Source organism: Cryptotermes secundus, unplaced genomic scaffold, assembly GCF_002891405.2.
Source record: "Cryptotermes secundus unplaced genomic scaffold, Csec_1.0 scaffold183, whole genome shotgun sequence".
Classification (NCBI taxonomy): Eukaryota; Metazoa; Arthropoda; class Insecta; order Blattodea; family Kalotermitidae; genus Cryptotermes; species Cryptotermes secundus.
The window spans coordinates 763,302-786,257 of NW_019729899.1; the positions used below are offsets into that span (position 1 = coordinate 763,302).

At 37.1% G+C, this 22,956-nt stretch overlaps 1 protein-coding gene across 1 annotated transcript in view; it reads left to right on the forward strand.

Moving 5' to 3' along the window:
- The first annotated feature begins 5,256 nt into the window (after positions 1–5,256).
- Positions 5,257–22,956, forward strand: part of LOC111865757 (THO complex subunit 2) — a 67,690-nt gene continuing 49,990 nt past the window's right edge. The window contains exons 1-9 of the mRNA XM_033751943.1: positions 5,257–5,363; positions 5,800–5,928; positions 6,137–6,252; positions 8,839–8,972; positions 10,931–11,187; positions 13,176–13,322; positions 15,280–15,452; positions 17,587–17,785; positions 22,149–22,318. Of these exons, the coding sequence (XP_033607834.1) occupies positions 5,815–5,928; positions 6,137–6,252; positions 8,839–8,972; positions 10,931–11,187; positions 13,176–13,322; positions 15,280–15,452; positions 17,587–17,785; positions 22,149–22,318 (1,310 nt within the window). The 5' untranslated portion in view covers positions 5,257–5,363; positions 5,800–5,814. The remainder of the gene's footprint in view (positions 5,364–5,799; positions 5,929–6,136; positions 6,253–8,838; positions 8,973–10,930; positions 11,188–13,175; positions 13,323–15,279; positions 15,453–17,586; positions 17,786–22,148; positions 22,319–22,956) is intronic.

Genomic DNA, 22,956 nt, shown 5'->3' on the forward strand with positions numbered 1-22,956 from the left:
TGTGACCTGTTTACTGACTCTCATAAATAGATGGATAACCAGATAGCACAGATGCACCTTAGAGGTTCTAGAAGGCAGCATATAGGATGAGTTGGTACAATGCATCAGATGTTGAAAAGATCTAGAATTATAACACAATTAATAAAAGAGTTCCCAGGAATAAAATACAAAATAAAATAGACTGGATTGCATACATAATCACATTGTTAACAATTAACCAGTTATTTTATAATTAGATTTTACAATTAAATTGTTGCACTTAAGACGGAGTTTGTCTCATACATATTGTGTGAGTGTAACAGGATGCTTAAATATAATATTTATTTATTTCATATCATATCCATGGATCATTGTACATGATATAGGACAAGTCAATACTTTACAATACAATAAGTAATAATAATAATAGTAATAATAATAATAATAATAATACAATATATAACACAATGATTTAATAGTATACAAAGATAATAAAATTATGATTCGAATGATATATATCCTGGGTGGTTATGGTTATGGAGAGTTTGATGGAATGGATATATTGTAAATATAATATTTTACAATATATTTAGCGATAGCCAAAATTTAAAAATATCTTTATTATGAACTCAGGGTACTAAGTTAATAGCTGTACTCATAAATTCAGAATGCTTAATTCACTATCCATATATAACAATATACGCATTGTCACAATACAGACATGACGAATAGCTCATGTGCTGTCTCATTGTAGTCCCAATTTTTTCCATTGTTTGTTGGTAGCTGATATATTGTGTCAAAAGCCATGTTGATGATCCTCAAGAATGTCCTCTGCATATGGGCTTTACCTCGAGAGAAGGATTAATATTGTATTTCAGCATCATATTGTGTGTGAAGTGTTTGATATAGGTTCTGTCCACACAATTCCTGTATAAATTGAATACATTTATAACGTTTTTTACTTCACGACATGTTTCAGCCATTTATGACCATCATCAGGTAAATAATTTTACATTAACCCACCACTTTTTCTGTTGTTTTACCCCTACATTGGCCAGTGTTTACATTTCATTCTATTTTAGCTTAATTTAAAATTAAAATTAATTTTAACCTAATATATTTTAAGTTTACATACAAACTGTAGTTCATATTAATACTGTAAATAACACATATGATCTTACCCACAAAATTTAAACATTGTCCAGTCTAGGGGGGGGGGGGATAGAAAAAGTAGAGTCTTAATGCAAAATGATTTTGCCTGATGATGACCATAAATGGCCACAACATGTTGTAAAGTAAGAAACAGCATAAATTCATTCAATTTATACAGGAATTGTGCTGATGGAACCTGTAATAAATTGCAAGAAGGATGTTGAATAAAATCTCAGTACTGACAATGTCATTAAGTAACAAGCTTAAAAACAAGATTGAAGAACCTCAAGGGAAGAGACCATTTTGGAGACTTGAGATATTATTAAAATAGGGAGTAATATTTAGTTGGATCATACAAAAGTAGGTTGTAAAGATTCGAACTGGACTGAACATCCTCAGTGTACGGTCAAGTGTCAGATTTTGGGATCACGGTGATGAATATTTTAGCTCTATAATGAGGAATTTTGCAACCAGTTGAATAGCTGTGGCCTGCTGATGGAGAACTCTGTGCAGTGTACAGGTTGTTAATTACATGCATGTGGAATTTTTTAATATTTGTTGTTCTTCTGTACAGTTTTCAAAGATTTTTAACTTTTAAGAAATGGAATTTTTCGCAGATATCTGTGGTGATTCTGTATTCTTCTGATTCTCTGTTCCTTCTTCTCCAGTTTTGTATATTACCATGGTGTAACCTCGTGCTTGGAGACATTTGATTTGTTAATCGACATGCAATATTGCATGGTTGCACTTTTACAGGAAGTATCTTATGTGAATTGAGTGCCTTATATACTGTTGTCAGCTATTTAAATGACAGCAATACATCGTTTCCAACGAATGTAATGTGTTTAACAGTTATTTGCTGATGGCAGTAAATAAGATAAAATTACTGCCCTTGTTTGGTAGAGTTCTGTAGTTTCATTGGCCAGTACACAAGAACTGCATTATGTCATTACACATTCCTGCTTGAAGAACCTAATCATTCAGGTCCAAGGTCTGAATTTTTGTGTTTAAGACCAGCTGGATCAGTTGTGGATATTTCTGCATACTTGCCTCTTAATTCCAACAAGACAGAATTTTTTTCTTTTCCTGTTTTGCCCGATGCTAAAGTATAGGTCTTCTCTGCAAGTTTCCAATTTGAGTGGCACTGTTTAGTACGTGTAAGTAGTATCCTGCCAAATTTGCAGTTTCCTTGGTAGTAACTGACAGTGAAAAGCTTATTCTAACCAGCCCTATGCCACGGTGAGAGATTAAGCCCCAAACTGAAAAGGTTGTCATAATGTGCTGCCTACTCAGGTCTAACACGTATTGTAGCTGGGTGGTAATAAATGAGTATAGAGCAATGATGCAATGATAATTCGTGGCAAAACTGAAGAAACTCGGAGAAAACCTTGCTTCTGTGTTACCCATTGCATCTGTGCTCAAATATGTAACTGATTTTTATCAAGTTCTGTATGGTGCACCTACGTTATTTTGTGAAGCTGTTCTGATTTTGTCTCTCTCTCTCTCTCTCTGGATTATTTTAAGGTCTACTTTGTTTAAGCGCTGAAACAAACTCTTTGTACCTTCTGTGTCTTGACAGATTTGAATATAACTAAAGGCATTTATATGAGTTACAGATAAAGGTTTTTGGGCACTGTAATTCATTCCAAGAACCTTTTTACTTATGAACTTTTTTTTATTGCTAGTGGGGTGGGACTAAGTCCCTTGTATTGTGGCCACTTCTGGCCTATTGTACCAGCCCCAGATGATAGGTGAGGGTGATTGTGGAGCAGTTGGTGGAATGAAGATTGGCAGGGGAAACCAAAGTACTCACAGAAAACCTGCCCAAACGCCACTTTGTCCACCACAAATCCCACTTGACCAGACCTGGGATCGAACCCAGGCCGCCGCAGTAGGAAGCCAGCAACTAACCGGTTGAGGTATGGCGCGGCCCACACTTACAAACTTAAATGAATGTTTACATGTGCATTTTGAATCTGACATTCTACTGTTATTCCCATGTAGCATATGTCTGCCCAGTTTACAGTGCAGTGCATGTATTTTATTGTATTCATAATTTATTTAACAACACTGTCAGTCACTCAGGCCCTGTTGTATTGAGTGGTAGAATAATTGATGAATTGGAATAGATGGGGAGGGAAGTGGCTGCAACCTATTTTGAGGTACTACCCTGGCATTTGCCTGGAGGTACTAATAACAACCAGTGTGAGTATAGTTTGTGTCCTGGCCAAAATTCAAACCGGTAACCTCCCCCCTAGTCAGAAGTATTACTGTTTGAGTCACACTGCTTGGTACATGCATTTAATATACTTACAGAGAAGATGGATGTCTTTTTAACGCCATCTCACATATGCATTTGCCTAATATGTCACTTCTTTTCCTTTTTTCCTCTCCCAATGTTCTCTTTCAGTAAAGTACATAATAGTTGTTCTTTTACAGTATTAAAACATGCAAGCAGTTTGTGAAAAGTGATGAGAATATCAGCCCTGTTTTAACAAAGAACAGCAAAAATGCAGGTATGTATTTTCAAGTATACAGGGTGATTCACGAAGTTGTACCCCCACTTAGGGAGGGCATTCCTGAGGTAATTTGGAACAAAAAATGTTAATGTACTAATGGTATCCAACTCATAATTAAAGAGATACAGTAATTTGAAAACCGGCGAAAAATCTTTTTTTCTTCGAATTTCAGTCAAAACAAATTAGAAATACAATACAAACACTTTTTAAATCGTTAATGTTTTAGGAAAGAAGCATTCTAAGACCAAATTTTTTTTTAATTTCTTAATTTTGCATTGTGCAACATTTTTCATCGATTTTATGTTACAAAATTAGATTATATTCAGTATCCCATTTGTAAACATACCAATGGATGCATATCACACCCTTCTATCAATCTGTTTCCTTTAAACTATAGTGCTTTAGAAGACAACTGGATTTACATAAGATTTTCAAAAATTTCTCCCTGCACATCAACACAACACGGCACATGCGTATGAACCGCGCTCGTAGCATTTCGCAGTTCCACACGTTTGTTCCTTATTGTCATCGTCGTGTCCAGAATACATTCGAGCAACACTTCATGTGTTTGTACCTTTACCTGGTACACAATGTCCTTCATCCAGCCCCAAATCCAATAAAATGAATGGCCTGATTAGCTGATCATACAGTCGGGGGGGGGGGGATAGCGCTGCATTCACAATGATGCTTTTCAGAAATCCATTGTTACTCCGTAACTATTGAAAATCGACCACAAGTTTATAAGGAAATTTTGCAGGAAATAACCCCAGGAATATGCACCATAAGCCAGGGTAAAACTTCGTGAATCACTCTGTATAGCTGCCTGTTACTAGTGTGCTGTCTTGTTTGTAGCGTCATCTCTGAAACTGGTAAATACATTTCAGTTATCCTGAGTCTGATCAATTCAATCCATACCATCCCATCCTATCACTCTAAGATCCATTTTAATATGTACCCATGTACATCTTGGTCCTCCTGATGGCCTCTTTCCTTCTGGTTTTCCCACCAACTAACTTTTGCACCACCAGATAGTGGTCAGTATCACAATCTGCTGCCCTGAATGATTGGATATCAAGTATACTTGAATGCCATCTCCTTTCTATCAAAATATGTTCAATTTGGTTGTGCGTCTTTCCATCAGGAGATGTTAAAGTAAATTTATGAATGTTACGGTGGGAACATCGTACTTTTGACAGTAACATTTTTGGATGTGGCAAACTTTACTGCTCTAATTCCATGTAATGTCTTGATTCACAGTTGTTTTGAAAATGTCATCCCTGTCTACTTTGGCATTGAAATCTCCTATATGGACTCAGGAACATTTTTTGATATGGTGACTATTTTAAAGAATACAAGGCAAAGAATTTCCTACTCTTTTTTATATATCTGCAACATTATTGGCTTTGTGACATCCATTTTTATGTCATAAATGAACATCACAGCTAGTAAGGGGTGCAAAGTAAAAAAAATTAATTTGACGTTTGTGTGTTCTTATTTTAGTGCATTACGAATCTTGTTTATGTATGGAGTGCTGAGAAAAAAGAAGCTGTTTTAACTGGTGTTGCCTATTATATTGAATCTACAGTCTGTCAGTAATGTATTAATCTATGTTTACATACAGTACATACAAGATTAATTTATGAATTAATATGGCATGGTATCAAAGGGCCATTGAGACGAGAAGCAACTGCAACCACACTGGGTGAAATTGTGGTAAGTATTTTGTGTTCTGTGATATTTTCAAGTGAGTTCTTCTTTAATGTTAACCCTCAGAGATCCTCTGTCAAACTGGCTTCAACATTTGAGAAATTGTGTCCCATTACAGTGTCGAAAGGAGTATGGCAGTTTATAAATCACACATAATAAATTATGTCAATTCTGCTGGTGTATCATATGTTCTAATAAATGGGTGTAATGGGGCTTTTCTGTTAAACTCTTGACGTCAATAGTGTAGTGTAGTGTTAGACTGAGACTGTTTGGTACACAGTTCTAACAAAATAAATTGTCTTCTGGGATATAATGCTGTGTAGTATGGTGGAAGTTAACTGACGTTTAATCTTTCGTTGAAGTATTGTTACTGTTGAATTCTGGCATTAGTTTTAAGTGTAACTTATTTGCTCTAATGTCCTATCTTGTTTTTGTGTTCTAGAACCTGCACAGTGATATGCCATCCATAATTTTGGATGTTGTTAGTGTAATTGATGCTGAAACATCATGTGCAGAGAACAATGGCGATGAGAGACAACGATTTTGCTTCATTGTGAAGGAAACTGAGAAGGTTGGGAGAATTTAAAGTTCTTAGGGTGTACAGTTTTGTGAACAGAATCTGTTGATTGTAATACAAATATTGATCTTTGCAGCCAACATTTTGGGGACCTAAATGACACTGGCTGTTTTAGTGTTCGTGATTTTTTTGTTGTTAGTATTATTTTTTCAAATGTGTATGAACACTCTGAGAGATAATCATACTGTTTATTTTATTCCAGTTTCTTTCAGACAAATTGCTGAAAGAACGTCTGGAGATTGACACACTTCAGGATGTTGGTACATTAAAGAACAGAAATTTTTACACCAAATTTATCAAAGTGAAGACAAAACTTTAGTAAGTATTTTGAAAATCAGTATGACCATACCATTAAAGAGAAATATCTTTTTTTACAATTACAAAATTTATTGTGGCCAACTTGATCTTAGTAATTTTTATGTTGGTGTTGGGCTGTATCCATTTTAGTAGTGTTAATTATACAAATTTATTTTTAGCATACAATAAAAGTGTATAATGTTACTGAGGGGATTGAAGTACAGTAAAAGAAATTATTTGGTAAATAATATTCCAGTGTCGTGTTAGAAATTCTAGTCTGAAGCCTGGCTTGGAAATAGAAGAAATCTATTTTGAAGGTTTACTCAAGATTTCAGCAAAGAAAATGAAAAGGGTTTTAGTTTTTTTAGATGGAGATGGTGAACTCTTTCAAGTGCTGGTGTAATTAGAAGTTGTACAATAAAATAGAACGAGCACCTTCATATTTTTGTCATCGTGTAGTACTAGTCCAGTAGTAGGATTGGTACCTTGTCCCAGATATGACCATTACAGGAGAAGAAGACTAGAAAAATGTCAATCATGGAAATATTTTGTTGTATAATGAGCATAGCAGGTCAGTTAGGTGTGATAATATGAATGGTATAATGATAGATGTAATATTAGGTTTCAGCCTGCTGGATGGCATTGTCATATTTATGTGTAAACTGTGCTTGCTACCTTCTTCGTGCTGGTCTTTTGCTTGGCTTATTCGTTTACCCTGAAGATGGAGGCAACATATCCCAACGAATCGAGTGACTTCCAGTGAGCTACAGAGTGTTATATCCCAGATGACAGAACTCTTCAGAATCTGCACAAGTGAAAATCTCACTATTAATCTGTGGCTTCTAGAATGAACCATCCAAAGTGAATAACAACTTGTTTTTATATTGTCATGACTTAGGGGTGTGGTTATAGATGTGTGGATTGGTGAACACATTTATTGACTCAACTTGGAACTGCAAGTAATTACAGCACTATCGTTGATCTACATACTTAACAAATTACTAGCACATTAGGTCTTCTCAGTTTGCTTTCACTAGTCATTTCCTGGCAGTGGATCTTAGCAGTGAAGGTTCTCTAGTCTGTGCTCATGTCTTTACCATCCAGCGAATATCCTGCAACTGAACTCTTGTCAGCTGTCAGCTCTCAGCATAACTATAGCATCATCTCTTCTCAACCTTCCTTGCAGAGCTTTACTCAGCTGCCAACCCTCAACTAACTGGGTCCCAGGCTGGTGGTCATTTCACACCAACCAGCTAGTTTTCTCTTTACAGGCTGACTTTCAAGTGACAGCACAACTATAGCGCCATCTCTTCTGAGCATGATCCTTATGCTATGCAGGAATGGCACACTGGGTCATCTGTCCTGGGTCCGTTTCTTCAGCTTTCTGTGGCGCCTTACAGCTACGTACCTGTCCCCATGTCACTTCTTCAGTGCTCTGAAAGTTTTCACTATAGCTGCTTCCTTAGAGACCTCTTTATGCTTTGCCTCAGACTCTACATCCAGTGAAGTTGACTCCTTACTCTCCAGACAGGCCTCTATCATTTCTTGGCAGGCCGTAGTTTCTTTTCACCATGGTCCCATTTCTGCTCTCCAGGCATCCATCTTTTCTTGATTTGTGTCTGTCTTGGTGTCTGTCTTGGCCAGCATTTCTTCTTTCAAGTGTTTTTGGCTGGCCCATATATCTTTCATGGTGGCATCCATTTTTGTTTGGTTGGCATCTATCTTTTGTTGCATGGCTTTCATTTCTTCTAGGTTGGCATTCATTTTGGCCACCAGGAGTTCCATCATCTCTTGCATTTCCATAGTGTGACGATTTAATGACCAAGATCCAATGCAGTTTCCAGTCTGACCACTTCTGACACCAGAATGTCATGTTTTAGGGGTGTGACCACAGACAGGGTATGGATTGGAGAATGGATTTATTGACCACTTATATACACCACTCAGAACTACACATAATTACTGCACCACTGCTGATCTCCACAATTCACAAATTCCGACAGACCTGCTGTGTCTTCAACGGCTGTTCCTTATCAGTGGCTTCTAATGGTGGAGATTCTCAGCTTCCCACGCTCATGTCCTGTCCTGAAAGCTGCCTGTGCAGAACAGCAGCCTTCATTACAGAGCTCAACTCAGCTACCAACCTGCAATTAACTGGGGACCAGGCTGGCAGCCATTTCGCACCAACCTCCTAATCTTCTCTTCACAGACTGACTTTCATCTGACAACTGCCAACTCAACTGTATCACCATCTCCTCTCAGCCTCCCTTGAAGATCTAAACTGAATTGCCAACCTTCAACTGATTGGTACTTAGCCAGCCTGGGGTCCTCACTATATAGGCCAAGGGCAGACCCAACAGAAAACACCACCTCCAACAGTTCTTCTATTGTTGTCATAGACTGTTGTTGAGCAATAGCCCAGATATCGTTTCTATAGGAACATGTCTATCGAGCTGTTGCTCACAAACAGCCATATATTTAACCACCTGTTGCATAGCAGTGGCTGTACTTGTCCAGCAGTGGGTCTGTGCGCCACAATATATTTTAGGAAACATGCAAGTGAAGTAGTATTTTGTACTTGATAATTGATTTGACTACTCATTTCAGTTACAAACAACGCAAATTCAACCTCTTTAGGGAAGAAAGTGAAGGTTACGCCAAACTTATTACAGAGTTAAACCAAGAAGTGTCTGGGAATGTTACTCCTTCTAATATTTTGGAAGTAATTAAATCATTGATAGGTGAGTTTTATTCTTAAAGTCAGGTGACAGTTTGTGTGTTAGTAAGTTGTCTGGATGCATGTGCTTGCTCATAGTATTCACATGAAAATTATTCATATGACTGGGCAAGGTTTTTCAGAGGTATAACTTCTTGTATGTGTGGGTGGATGTATGTAATTGCATACAAGGAGATTCAGTTCAGTTTAAAATGTGTGTATTTTAGTTGACAGTACTTAGAAGGCTTGTGGGTGAAGTATTTGTACATTACACGGATTTTGAACTCTTGTAAATAGCAAGGGGCTCTGTAAAGATACATTTAGCTTTACTTCTTTAACACAAAATGCCTGTACTGACTGGTATTTTTATGCATACTATAAACATTTTAATTTATTATAAAATTTCAGTTCATCTCTATTTTGTAGGAGTGAAAAATTTTCTTCGGATCTAAAATAATGGATTTTGGCGGTCAGACTGCTGCCTTGTTTCTGATTCTTCATTCAGTTTCATCCAGCTGCAGCCTCATTGGATTTTTTGCTTGAGATTTGTGATTTTTCTGATAATGAAGATTTAGATTATTTTGTGTTATGACCAGGGCCCGGATTTTGATGACCTGAAAATATCTAAAAATGACCCAAAAATGTAATATGCATGGCCTGAATTTTGATGACCTGAAAATATTTTAAAAAATGGCCAAAAAAATCCAGAAAAATGACCTAAAGGAGAAAACAAAGAACACTTCGCTTCCATGTTATTCACATTTCAGAAAACATATGAAGAAAGATTCCCTAAAATGGCCAAAAATGACAAGAAAAACTCCTAAAAATCCAAAAAATTACCCCCAAAATGAAAAAATGACCTTAAATCTAAAAATGACAAAAAATTGCCTATAAAATTTACATTTCTGAAACCAGCAGCTCATATCCGAGATTTATATATTTAAGAGCATCGCATAGGAAAAAAAAGATGTCATCAAAATCCGGGCCCTGGTTATGACACTTTAGTTTTGTTGTGATTACCAACAGTATGGAGGAACTTGCTACCATCTTGTACCCTGAAAACTGAGGTAGCAAGTTCCTCTGAAACACTGGTAAGTACGTACCAGACTGTATGATGTCATAACCCAGAAGACCATACTAAACTTTTCTCTTACTGTTTTATAGTTATGCATGTCATACAACCTTTTATGAACATTAAACTGTTTTCCAGCCATGTGTTAGACTGAGTCTGATAATTTAGATTTTGCACCAAATGAATTGAAATTGAATTTGTTGTTGATGATGATGATGATGATGAAGTAAACAAATCAAGGAAGAACATTCTGTGTTGAGTAAAAATCTGTCATTTTGAGAATTAGAACAGTAGGAATTTATGGAGTATCATTTTAAATTTAATGTATGTCAGATATTTAGTGTACAATGGAAACCCTCTTTAATGTTAGATTTGAGGCTTTCACGGCGGTGACTATGAAGAAAGCAGTCTTCTGGGATTTGGAACCGTGTATATGTGGTGTTAACCAATGTTTCGGAGGAACATATCACCTCCATCTTCAGGGTAGAAGAAAAAATATAAGAAATCTGCAAGCGAAGAGACCGTGAGAACCGGTAAAAGCTGTTCTCACGGTCTCTTCGCTTGCAGATTTCTTATATTTTTTTCTTCTGCCCTGTAGATGGAAGCTATACGTTCCTCCAAAACATCGGTTAACACCACATATACACGGTGCCAAATCCTCTTTAATGTTCGTTGATTTAAGATTTTCCCTCATTTAATATTCAATTTCAGTGATCCCACATCAATAATCTTAGTGCTAAATTTCCTCATGTTAAGATCTTCAGTCTAGTGTTTAAATCTGATTCTTTCCAAAGAACCAAATGAGGTTTTACTGTTTATGATACTGGATTATTTGTATTGTACTGGGTTTTATATCATGCAATGCAGCACACTTAATATTTATCTTACATTGAAATCTTTTTGTTTTCTAGGATGTTTTAATTTGGACCCAAATCGAGTTCTGGATATTATACTGGAATCCTTTGAATGCCGTCCTGATCATCACCATTTTTTTATTCCGTTGCTGCGTTCCTATATGTGTGATCCAAAGATTTTGTGTGAAGTGTTGGGATTCAAATATTGTTTCTACCAGAACAATGCAGAAGAGACAACACCAAAATCCCTGTACCTTGTCACTGCCCTTATGCTTCAACATAATATCATTGCTCTTGATGATATCTACTCTTGGGTGAGTATCAAAGATTTTATGAGTAAAATAAGGACAAGTAGTTGTATCGTTTTTATACATTCTTTGCACAAAGTGCATGAAATGAATGCATGATTAATCATATCCATCTTCATATTTTATCTCCTACACAGTTCAGAAGTATTTATTTTTCTTTAGTGTATGGGAGTCTGAAATAAGTGTTATATGAATTACATATTGGCCCATGATCTTTAAGTGTATTATATATGAAATTGAAATAAAATGTTGCTGTCAACAGCAAAAAACTGGAAGGAAACTGTTCATTAATAATGCATTTGGTATATCACAGAAATCTGTAACTTTCTTTAACTTGGAACATTTTTTGAATGTGGTGTATATATCAGAATACAAATAAAATTAATTTATTTTACATCTGTACAACTATATATATATGTAATGCTCCTTAGCTTTGTTAAAATAAGTTTGTTCCTATGAGGTATCAAAGACAGTGTACAGGAACATAAAATCATATTCTAATTTTCTAGTTACTGTACTATACAACTTCTTTTCATTTGCCTGAATGCTTCTCACATTAAACTATTAGTTATGCCATAGCCATGCTTCCAGAATTCTCATCCAACAAGAAAAATTTGGAAGAACTACCTTTTTTCAAAGTAAATAAAAAACAGGTCTGTTGTGGACATGTGTTCATCACCCACCATGCAGTAGTTCTCCCACCCACCACTACCAGCATTTCCTCGGTGCCATTACAATAAGGACAAATTGAATTTGTGATTGTGTTACTCCCAAACAAGAACTGAAGCAAAAATAAGAGATTTTTTGTGAGCCCAGCAGAGTGATGTAACCAGCGCTCCCCACTCTGTATGCATGCTGGATAACAGAGAGTTTGCTGTATTTTATTTTTGGTAAAATATTGTGACATGACACCTGAAAGGTGAAATAGTGGAGCAAGGGAGACAGTAGTTGCTAGGGAGTGGCTTGGTAAACACATCATCTCCATGACAACAGTGATTCGTGCAGTAATAGAAGGGCTGTGGGAAGCAATGTTGCCACATGGTCCAGCACCAGGTGAACAGCGCCGCTATAGTGGAACATGTGATACCATGTTACCATGTGTGTTGATTCCACACAGAGGCTATATCTGGAGAATCAAAACCAGCCAGTCAGTCCCAGTGGAAGAGTTTAGAGAGAGTCTGTAGCCAGACAGATAAGCTGTTATAAGACAGTCACCCCTGGTGGAGATGTGAGAGGCAGAAGGACAGTTCTGCTCCAGTTTTGCTGTATGGTCATGGACCCTGCTGTGACCTGACCAAAATATTAGCAATTGACACTGCACTCTTTCATTGTAATACATCATTTTTCTTTTCATATTCATCAGTGTTGTTCTTGAGCTTCAGAAATGGAGCCATACTTGTTAGGTTATCCACACTAGGTCATTTTGGAATGTGTTTACATACAGTACATGTGGTTTCCATTGAGGTGACTGTTTTTGGCTTTGGATGTTGTAAAATTAAAATTTACTTTTTATTAACTTTTTGCATGTAGTCTTTTCTTTCTTTCTTTCTTTCATTCATATTTGAGAATGAGAGGGGACCATGAGAGTTGAAAGTTTGCTGATATTTTGCTGTAGTCAAGCTGTACACATTGTGCTAGGGCTGGACTGAATATTTTGGGCAGGAAGTCAGTTTAGGGTCCGCTGCCATACTACAGAACTGGAGTTGAATTGGAAGGTGTGAATTAAGTGATACCCCTTGTGAGTGCAGGTATCATGACTGGGTTTCTACATGAGAAATATGCAATAGTGTCACTACCTCATCTGCGCTTCTTTGAATCTCACAATGCTTGAATAAATACATTAATCTCAGCGGTTTTCTATAGCACATTTTTGTTTTCAGCAGTAGAGGTGATGTCATTACAGTCATTTTGCTGTGTGTTCTGTAGAACAACACTCAACATTTTCCTCAGAAATCTTTTTTAAGCCATTTATTTTGTAATGTCTCTTTCTGTAGTTGACTCCTGATGACAAAGTTATTCATAAAGAATGGGAAAAGGATATGAAAGAAGCTAAGGAATATGTAAGAAAACTCAGCATTATCTCTACAAAGGACAAAGATAAAGAGGAGCCAGTTGAGGAGAAAGAGAATGTCCAGGAGAAGGTAATGAATCAGATTGCAATATTGGAGAGAGTCCTAATTTTTCCAGTGCATTTGTTTATTATTGTTACGGCTTAGTGGCTTCACAGTGTAAGATGTGTTCAGGCTTGGGTCAAATGAACACTGGGCTCGTCGTTTGGAATGTGTATGCTTATATGCCATGGATGTTCTTGTGTATTTCTCATCACTGCCATGCTTTCATTCATCCCATACTCTCCCCCTTTTGGGATTATGTCGTTGACTAGTTCTCCATAAAGTTAAACGTCATTCACTGACCAGATATGTGATATCCAGGATTGAATGTTGGAAATTTTTTGGAAAAAATGCTGTGAGAGTAAAGAGTTATCATTATATTGTTTATTTTTTCCATCCTGTTGTGTTATAAATTGGAAGTAAGGGGGTTGTTGACACAATGAAATTTTTTAAAATCAATAAAAGTGTTAATGGTTTAATCAGTTTTACTACATTGATGTTTGTACAGCCCCAGTACTTTTGAATCATTACATTGCATTGAATATTAATTCTTTCTATAGTCAATACAGTTTTTTCAGGGAACCAGCAAAGAATACACATCATAAGTGGGAAACTTCTTGTAGAAAATGTAAAATTAGGTTAATTTTTTGTACCCAAGTCTGTGTTTGATCCCAGGCACATGGTTTCGTAATATTTCGGTTATGAAAAACAAAAATCTGTATTATCAGAGCTACTATGAAATACAGTGGCAACATCAGAATGAGTTTATATTATAGGAGTAAAAGATTAAGACATCACTAGTATAATGGATTGTCCATGATTTATTCTGACCGTCTTACAGTGCATACATTTATTCACCTTACTCTTCTCTCTTGCACTACATGTTTCAGCACTAAAGTGCCATCTTCAGGTGCTTTTCTATGTACGTCGAACTATTCCATTGCATGCCCTGTTGTCTTTATACTAAAATAACTAAAATATATATTCGTCATATATAATGATAAATTTTAAATATTAAAACTGTTCAGGATTTGTCATCCTTGTGCCGTATCTCAATATGCGAGTCACACCTATCCTCTTCTATCGGAGTATTCTTCCTATTTTCATATGTGTATTGTGCTTTGTGTTGTGTCTTGCTCCTGTGACTGTGTGTGTTATGCTGCTGGGCCTGCTGGGTATGTGTGTGTGCTGTCTTTGTTTTGAGTTTGGATTGCCTAAAAATTGTTTGAAATCTGAACACTTTTATTCAGATTTTCTTCCCCTTTCTGCATAATATTAAGTATGTCCTAAAAACACAATGTTTTCCATTTTATTGGAACTACCACTATATTTCATTTCACTTGCTTTTGCACCACAACACACTTAATGTCAACAGTTCTTTGTTCTTAGTAACCTTATAAAAGCACTTGGATGCACGTAACATCAAGCTTTCCAGGTGATGAAACAATTGCTGTAAATTGAATGAGCAGAGAAAGATGTTCAGGGATATGCCGCATTTAGTAAAAAGTGAATAATGAAACCATGCAGCTGGTCAAATGCAAGTCATGAAGTGGCCCACAGTCAATTATCGTCCATGTTACAGTTGAATGATTGGGAAATTAATGATAATTGTAAAGCCTTTTAAACATATTATGATAAAAAATGTGCCCATTTTGAGCAAGTCATCGGTGTTATTTTAAACATTAAACGTATTAAATGTGAGTATTTTTTGTATAAAAATTGGAAGAAATTTAACTGCTAAAGCAGGAAATATTTTTAGACATGATATTTATATACAAGAAAACTTAACATCATCCTTGTGGGAATTTTGGCAGGACTTAAAAAACCAACTTCTTACACAGGAAATCTTAATATCTGGGAAGTTCTTATCCAGGAAACTCTGTATTATATCCTTTTTAAATGTTGTTGTTTCATCTGAAGGCATTGACAGCTTTGAGTCAAAGGATACCAGTGGCATTTAACTTGATTGTATATCTTTTTAATGCAGTATGCAGCAAACCAGAAATTTGGTCTTTGTGAAGCTTTGCTGAAGGTTGGAGACTGGAATCACGCCAAACAGCTTACGAAGCGGTTACCAGAACATTGTGTATTGGAGCAGCCACCTGTGGCACGTGCTCTGTGTCAGTTACTGCATTCAGTCATGGAACCTGTGTACAGAAAGTAGGTAGTCCACATTACATTCATACAAATTAAGATTTTTAATACCCAAAATGAGACCCACTATCTTTTGCTGTCTTGTGTTACATTTTGGTGACTTTCATAAAAGAGCCTGGATGGATTCTTTTCCATTATATTTCCAAATCAAAAACCATATTCTGAGCTCTTCCTCGTTTTTTGCTTCTTTTCTGACTTGAAACATCAGACAATATCCTACCTCCCCTCTCACTCGAATTTTAACCACACCATTTAACGCAATTGCGTCATGGTGCCTTTTCCTAGATAGTATCAGTATCGCCAGCAGATCTTTACCAAAATAAAACAGTAATCTTACAGTACTATATATTGGTGCAAGTTAGGATTTTCCTATCCAGGTGTCAGTATGAAATATATATACACTAATGCATAATGGAGGAAATGTGTATCTGTCTGAATGTCTCATTTCCACACTTACTGATAAGATCTTGGTGAAACTGAGTGTAGGAAATCTAATTAAAATTCTGTCACACAAATTTAATCTTGGTTTGTCTAAATTAAACATGACCCTACACTATAGAGCTCAAATAAAAGTATTGCTTTTCTCATAAATAATCAAATAGGTGCATAAAATATAACTGTCATTAAGACCTATAGCTTTTGTTTTAAACATTTTTTGATATTATGAACATGTATTTTATTACATACAGGAAAAAATATTTTTAGGTAGTGTCACTGTATAGAGGAATAAATGACTTTAAGAAGGGGGTTACCAACCTAGAAGTAACTTAGTGAAGGATGAGAATGGTGATCTGCTTGCAGATTCCCACGACATTTTGAATAGGTGGAGGAGCTACTCTCAGTTATTCAATGTACGTAGGGTCAGTGATGTCAGGCAGACAGAAATCCATACAGCTGAGCTGTTGGTACCTGATCCTAGCCCTTTTGAGGTTGAAAGTGCTATTGCAAAGCTGGAAAGGTATAAGCCGCCTGGTAGTGATCAAATTCAAGCAGGAGGCAAACTATTGCATTCTAAGATCCATAAGCTGATTAATTCTGTTTGGAATATGGAAAAATTGCCTGATCTGTGGAAGGAGTCTATCATTGTACAAGTCCACAAGAAGGGTGATAAAACTGATTGAAGTAATTATTGGAGGATATCACTGTTATCAAATTAATACAAAATTTTATCCATTTTTTATTAAGTCCATGCATGAAATTGTTGGGGATCATCAGTGGGGTTTCAGCGGGACAGATCAACCTTCTGGCTTGTATCATAGTGTCTCAACAAAATACGCTACCATGTGCAGAAGCTTCTGTAGCACATTGTAAGATGTTATTTCTTCAGAGTCATTGTAAGGAGAGTAAATGATGATATGTGTTACTCTCATATCTGTGTTGTACACTTTATTTCAACTTTAATGTATATAAAGTAGAGGTATCCCTGTAACAGGCCGTGGAAGCACATAGGGTTGTGAGATGTTGAGGTTCCCACATTTTCTCTAGACAGTCGGCTCACAGATGGTGGTTAGGTTGTCAGCCTTATGCTCCGACCGCCCTTTACTCCCTCAGGAAGATTCCTGGTACTCATTTCTGTTAGAGGCTAAGTCAACCTCAGGGCCATAGTGTGCCTGCTTTAATGTATATACGCTAAAGATATCTGTAACTGAATGCATTAACCATATGATTAGCTACTTCCTTCATCTGCAATATTCTCTGTATCAATCTCGACAGATTTTATGGGTCCCAGAATGAAAGAGTTCAGTTTTCATGTTGACACATTTGAGTCTTACAGTGGTTAGTTTTGGGAGCCAGCATAGCAAAGTCAGTATAGTGACTGCCTACGGACTGGACAACTGAAGGCTCGGAGTTCGAGTCCTGGTAGGGTCAGGAATTTTCTCTTCACTGTGTCATCCAGATTGGCTCTGTGGACCACCCATCCTCCTATCCAATGGGTACTGGGTGCTCTTTCTCCAGGGATAAAGTGGCCAGGGTGTGAAGCTGACAACTCACCTCCGACTAATGCCGAGGTCAAGAAAATGTGGATCTATACATCCACTCCCCCATACATCTTCATGGCGTAGTGCTTAATTAGATAAGTACAGGGACAGCTTTACTTTTATTTGTTAAATTTGTTTTGACAAATGATGTTGTTCTTCAGAAATTGTGGCCTGGCAGAGAAGATTGTGGGGCGCCCTGTGCCCGTGCTTGACAATCCATTGGCACCAAAGCCAGCACACACTTTTGTGGAACTGCGCGAGTATGTAATCCCAATGTTGCTAGCTCTAGGACCTTCAATGCATTATGACCCAGTGCTTATGTACAAGGTTCTTCGACTAGCAAAAGCTGCACTTACCCAGGTACTACTTATGTGTCGTGTTCAGGAGTCTTCACAGGAGAGGTGTTAGCTATAACTGAAACATTGAAAATGATTGAAAACTATGATCCTGGCATGTTTGTAGTCTTTTCAGACTCTTAGTTCTGAATGTAGGTGTTAAGGGAGGCAGTCCAAAAATTAACAGTACATCATGCCTTGCATGGGATTTGAGGAACAGAATCAGAGAGCTCGAGCTGATAGGCAGAATATTCAAGTCCTGGATTCTGGCTCATTGTGATATCTAAATAAATGAAAAAGCAGGCTCGGGAGTCAAGGATGCGATCAATAATGGGAAAGACTTGCAGTTTTTATTTCCATCATCAGACATGAAAGTCTATTGGAAATGTTTACAGGAGTTCCATTCATTCTGTCTGGGAACTGGTAAAGAAAAGGTCATCAGTTACTTCAACAAGTACTACAGTAAAAGCAATAAGCCATAGATTAAAGCCATCAGAATAAACAGACAAGTGATGGTGTTGATAAGTAGATCGAGAAGCAGTCAACCTCAGACAGAGCCTGGCAAGGAAAGGAAATACAGTCAACTCTCGATTATCCGGGCTAATGGTGGGGATGGAAGTCACGGTTAATCGAAAACCCGGTTAAGCCAAATTTTATTATACGGGCTGGACGACTGTGAAGGGTCGGAGTTCGAGTCCCGGTAGGGTCAAGAATTTTAACTTCTCCAAATCGTCCAGACCGGCTCTGGGGTCCATCCAACCTCCTATCCAATGGGTACCGGGGGCTCTTTCCCCGGGGGTAAAGCGGCCGGGGCGTGAAGCTGACCACTCACCTCCAACTAGTGCCGAGGTCAAGAAAATTTGGATCTATACATCCACTCCCCCACACGCCTTAATGGCGTAGGGCTTAATTCGTTGAGCAGAGGAACAACTTTACCTTTTACCTTTTAATACCTTCATAATACTATAGACCTACCTGTATTTAAATTTATTCATCCTCATTTCTATGTCATCTCATGGCCTATTTAATACTTTCTTTACATTACACTCAGTATGAATTAGTTATTTCAATCACTGTTCAACAACATCCAGCACTTTTTACGGTCACACTTAACACTTAAAATAATTTAATACTGTCTTTTGCTTTTTCGCGGCATTTTCCTTTTTACGGATATCCGTACGAAGCCTACGTAATATTAGCTTGTCACTTAATAAACTGTCCTCTTCACTCTCAAGATAGTCTAGTAAGGATTCCAAATGATTAAGCGCAGCACCATGTGATACTTTCTTACTGGCAACACTGTCCACCTCTTCCTCATTCTCACTTTCTTCCCGCTCTTCTGGCTGCACCCCCATTGAAGTTACGATTTCGTCACTGCTTAACATTTCGAAGCCCGGTTCACACGAGTCACAGTTAAACCACTCTCTTATATTTTCCTCGTTGACTTCTTCACCACCATGAACTTGGTTAGCCACTTTTGTCAATTTTATGGCTATCTCATTTTCACTGAATCCAGTGAATCCATGGATTTCGTCATCTTCATTAGTGATGAAAGGCATCAGTTTCTTCCATGAATTTTTCAATACAGATGGCTTTACTGTATCCCACGCTGTTGAAATCTCGTATATGGCATCTAATACTGAAAAGGACTTCCAGAAACACGTCAGATCATTGCCTTCATCGATGTACTTTTGTAGCAAATTTGATCTGTAGATTCTCTTCATACTTGAGATAACTCCTTGATCCATTGGTTGGATAAGTGCGGTAACATTAGCGGGAAAATATTTCACAAAAATATTTCCATCATCTGACCTCAGGAGACTTTCGTTAGGATGTGAGGGCGCATTGTCAATGAGGAGCACAGCTTTCTCAGGTAGGCCTTGGGATTTTAGATGGTCACGAACTTGAGGCACGAATTTAAAATCAAACCATTCTTTAAATATCGCTCTATTCATCCAAGCTACTTTCTGGTTAAAATAATGGATAGGCAGACTTGAAGCTACTGTTCCTTTAAAAGAGCGTGGTCTTTTCGCTTTGCCGATAACTACTGGTATTAGTTTGTGTGTTCCTGATGCATTAGAACAGCACAAGACTGTCAATCTCTCCTTACTGGATTTGTGACCTGGAGCCTGTCTTTCATTTTGAAATGCCAATGTTCTGGTTGGCAAGCATTTCCAATAAAGACCCGTTTCATCGGCATTATAGATTTGTTCTGGCAGCAGATTTTCACTTTTCACAAAACTATCAAAATTGGTGCAAAATTGATCTGATGCTGACAAGTCCCCTGACAATTTCTCACCTTGAATACTGATTTCTCGTATTCCATGACGCTGCTTGAAACGTGTTAGCCAACCGGAAGAAGCGTCAAAACTCCCTTCTAGTTCAAGTGCTTCGAAAAAATATTTAGCTTGTTTAGCACAAACTGGTCCTGTTATTGTTGTTCCCTGTGCCCTTAGTTGATTAAACCAGGTCAGCATCGCTTTGTCGAGATCATCGTATGTTGATTTCTTCATGGTTTTTCTCTTCTTCATTCCGCTTGAATTAGAAGACGAAGCAAAGGAAATTAACTCATTCTTTTGTTTTTTCAAATCACGAACAGTTTGTTCTCCAATACCGTATTGCATTGCTAATTGTTTAACTACAGCTCCTTTTTCCAGCTGATTGATAATTTCAAGTTTCTGTTGAATACTTAACACAACACGCTTCCTTTTAAACCCCGACATTTTGCTAACGCACTTGAAGATCTATATTAAGAAACTGATACTTACTTTCACAATGCACTCTCACACTGAGATGGTACCGTTAAATAACCTGGGGCGGTGTATTTGTCCTTGAAACTTTCCAAAAATTCTTGCATTCTTTCACCCCCACCCTAGAACATTGTGTTCGCATAACGGGACGAAATAATGCAGAGCTCGGTTCACACTAGTGCGAAAATAGTGTTAAACTCACCATGTGAAACAAAAGTGAATGAATATTAAACAACATATAAACTTAAAAAAAAAAGCCCCGGTTAAGCCGCAAACCGGTTAATCCGCCCCCGGATAATCGAGAGTTGACTGTATTACCATCAGCAGTTTGTGATATTGGAACGTAGCAAAAGAAAGAGCTGAATTAACATACTCAAGAAAAATAAGAAAAGAAAACTTTATATTCATTGATGGAAATGTTAAAAATGCAAAATTTATGGGATGTCAAGGGACTTGCTAAATTTATAAGTGACATTCCAAAATACAGGGTTATTCATAAGTTCATGAAACATTTTTAAAATTCACAACAAGTAAACTATGCATCGGATCATGGTAATTCTTACGACGATAGAGAATGAATCTCCACTACCACAAAGACGTGCGAGGGTATCTCAATCAAATTTTGCCACAAAGGTAGATAGGACACACAGGTCAAGAAGATGATGCGTTAATGCGATGGCCACCCCGGTCCCCAGATTTAACCTCATGTGACTTTTTCTTCTGGGGGTTTGTGAAGGATACTGTCTTTGTGCCTCCATTTCCTGCTAATCTCAGGGATCTTCGCAACCGTATCACCGCTGCTGTCGCTCTGGTCAGCCGCGATATCCTGACAGGGTGTGGGACAAAATGGATTATTGCATAGATGTCTGCCATATCAGCAAAGGTGCACACATTGAGCATCTGTGAACTGTGTAAAAAAAAATTGGTGAGTTTATCTCTATTTCAATGTAATAAAATTTGGTATCCATTGTGTAGTTTATTTATTGTAAATTTTCAAAATATTTCATGGACTTATGAATAACCCTGTATATATAAATATATAATAAGTAGAGCAGTTGATTAACCTTATGGATATAGTGGATGAGACTAAGTATTAAATAAGGGAATTATAACTGTGTCAAAACTTGTTAATTCTAATTCAGAATCTGAAGACTGTACATATATAAACAAATCCATTTACTGGATAAGAAGGCACCTCTTGTAAGATTTGAAGGTTGGATGGGCAAAGTCTAGACCATTTTTGTGTACTTTTTTCGTCTAATACAAAAATACCAAATTATCAGTTCTTTCATTTTTACAGAAATTAATCTGGAGCTATGAGAAGTGAAGTTGGAAATAAAAATGATGGGAAACAGTTGTCATCTGTTGTACATAGTGGGTGGGCATTGTTTGGTGCATGGGTACACAGGAGGACATTATGAAAGTTAAGATGGTACTTGGAATGAGTAGCATGCCAACCTCATCTCAAATGAGCTCCATGTCCCAATTTCTTAAGAAATGTGTATGGTATTTGGGAAAATAAAGTAATATAGGTTAAAGAATTAAAGGAAATAACAGCATCATAAACTCTTCTCAGGAGCTTTTGTTAATTTCAGATGAAACTTTCAATTTGTAATATGCTATTGTTTGTTTTTTAAGGGGTGTGGTGAAAACCAGCAGGCCACCCCAGAGGGTGAAAGTAGTATGTATTATGACATTATTACACTTCTTGATGAAGTCATTCTTCCCTCTCTCTCCTACATGGACTGTAACTGCTGTATAGCAGAAGAGGTATGGAACATCATCAAGCTGTATCCTTACCAGTGCAGGTTAGTTTCACATAGTTCAGACTGAATAGTCTTATAGTAAGCAGTTTTATAAATGCTAATTTCAGTTTGAACAATCTGCTGTCTCCTGGTAGAAGAGTGACATATTACAAACAGGAACAGCAAAGGTGTTTCATATCTGAGCAACTTAAATTAAAAATATATAGTTTGGCTTGAAATTAACATTAAAACTAAAAATATCACTTTTTTAGTATGGTAATGGATTGATGGCTTCTTGCATGTAAACTCAGTAGTAAAGGCACGTTAGATTGGCAAGCAATCCAGCAAGTTACAATCTCATAAATGTATAAAATGAGACAGTAACAAGTTTTTTGAAGGGCTTGCTAAATATGATATTGTCACGTGATAGTTACTAGACATGGGGTTTGGGTTAATAATTTGATTTATTGAATACTTATATCTCATAACTACAACTAACAGTGTCACTGATATACACACTCTAAATCACTAGTCACAACACATGCAAAGTCTTTTGTTTGCTCAGTAGTCATTGCTAGGTAGTGGCTGCTAATAATGCAGCCCCCCCCCAATGACAATTAAGTTGAGTAGTTGAGTGAAGTGAAGTGAAATGGTTGGTGCGTGAGTCAGTCAGTCGAGAGTTGGCAGTTCACTGGAGTTCT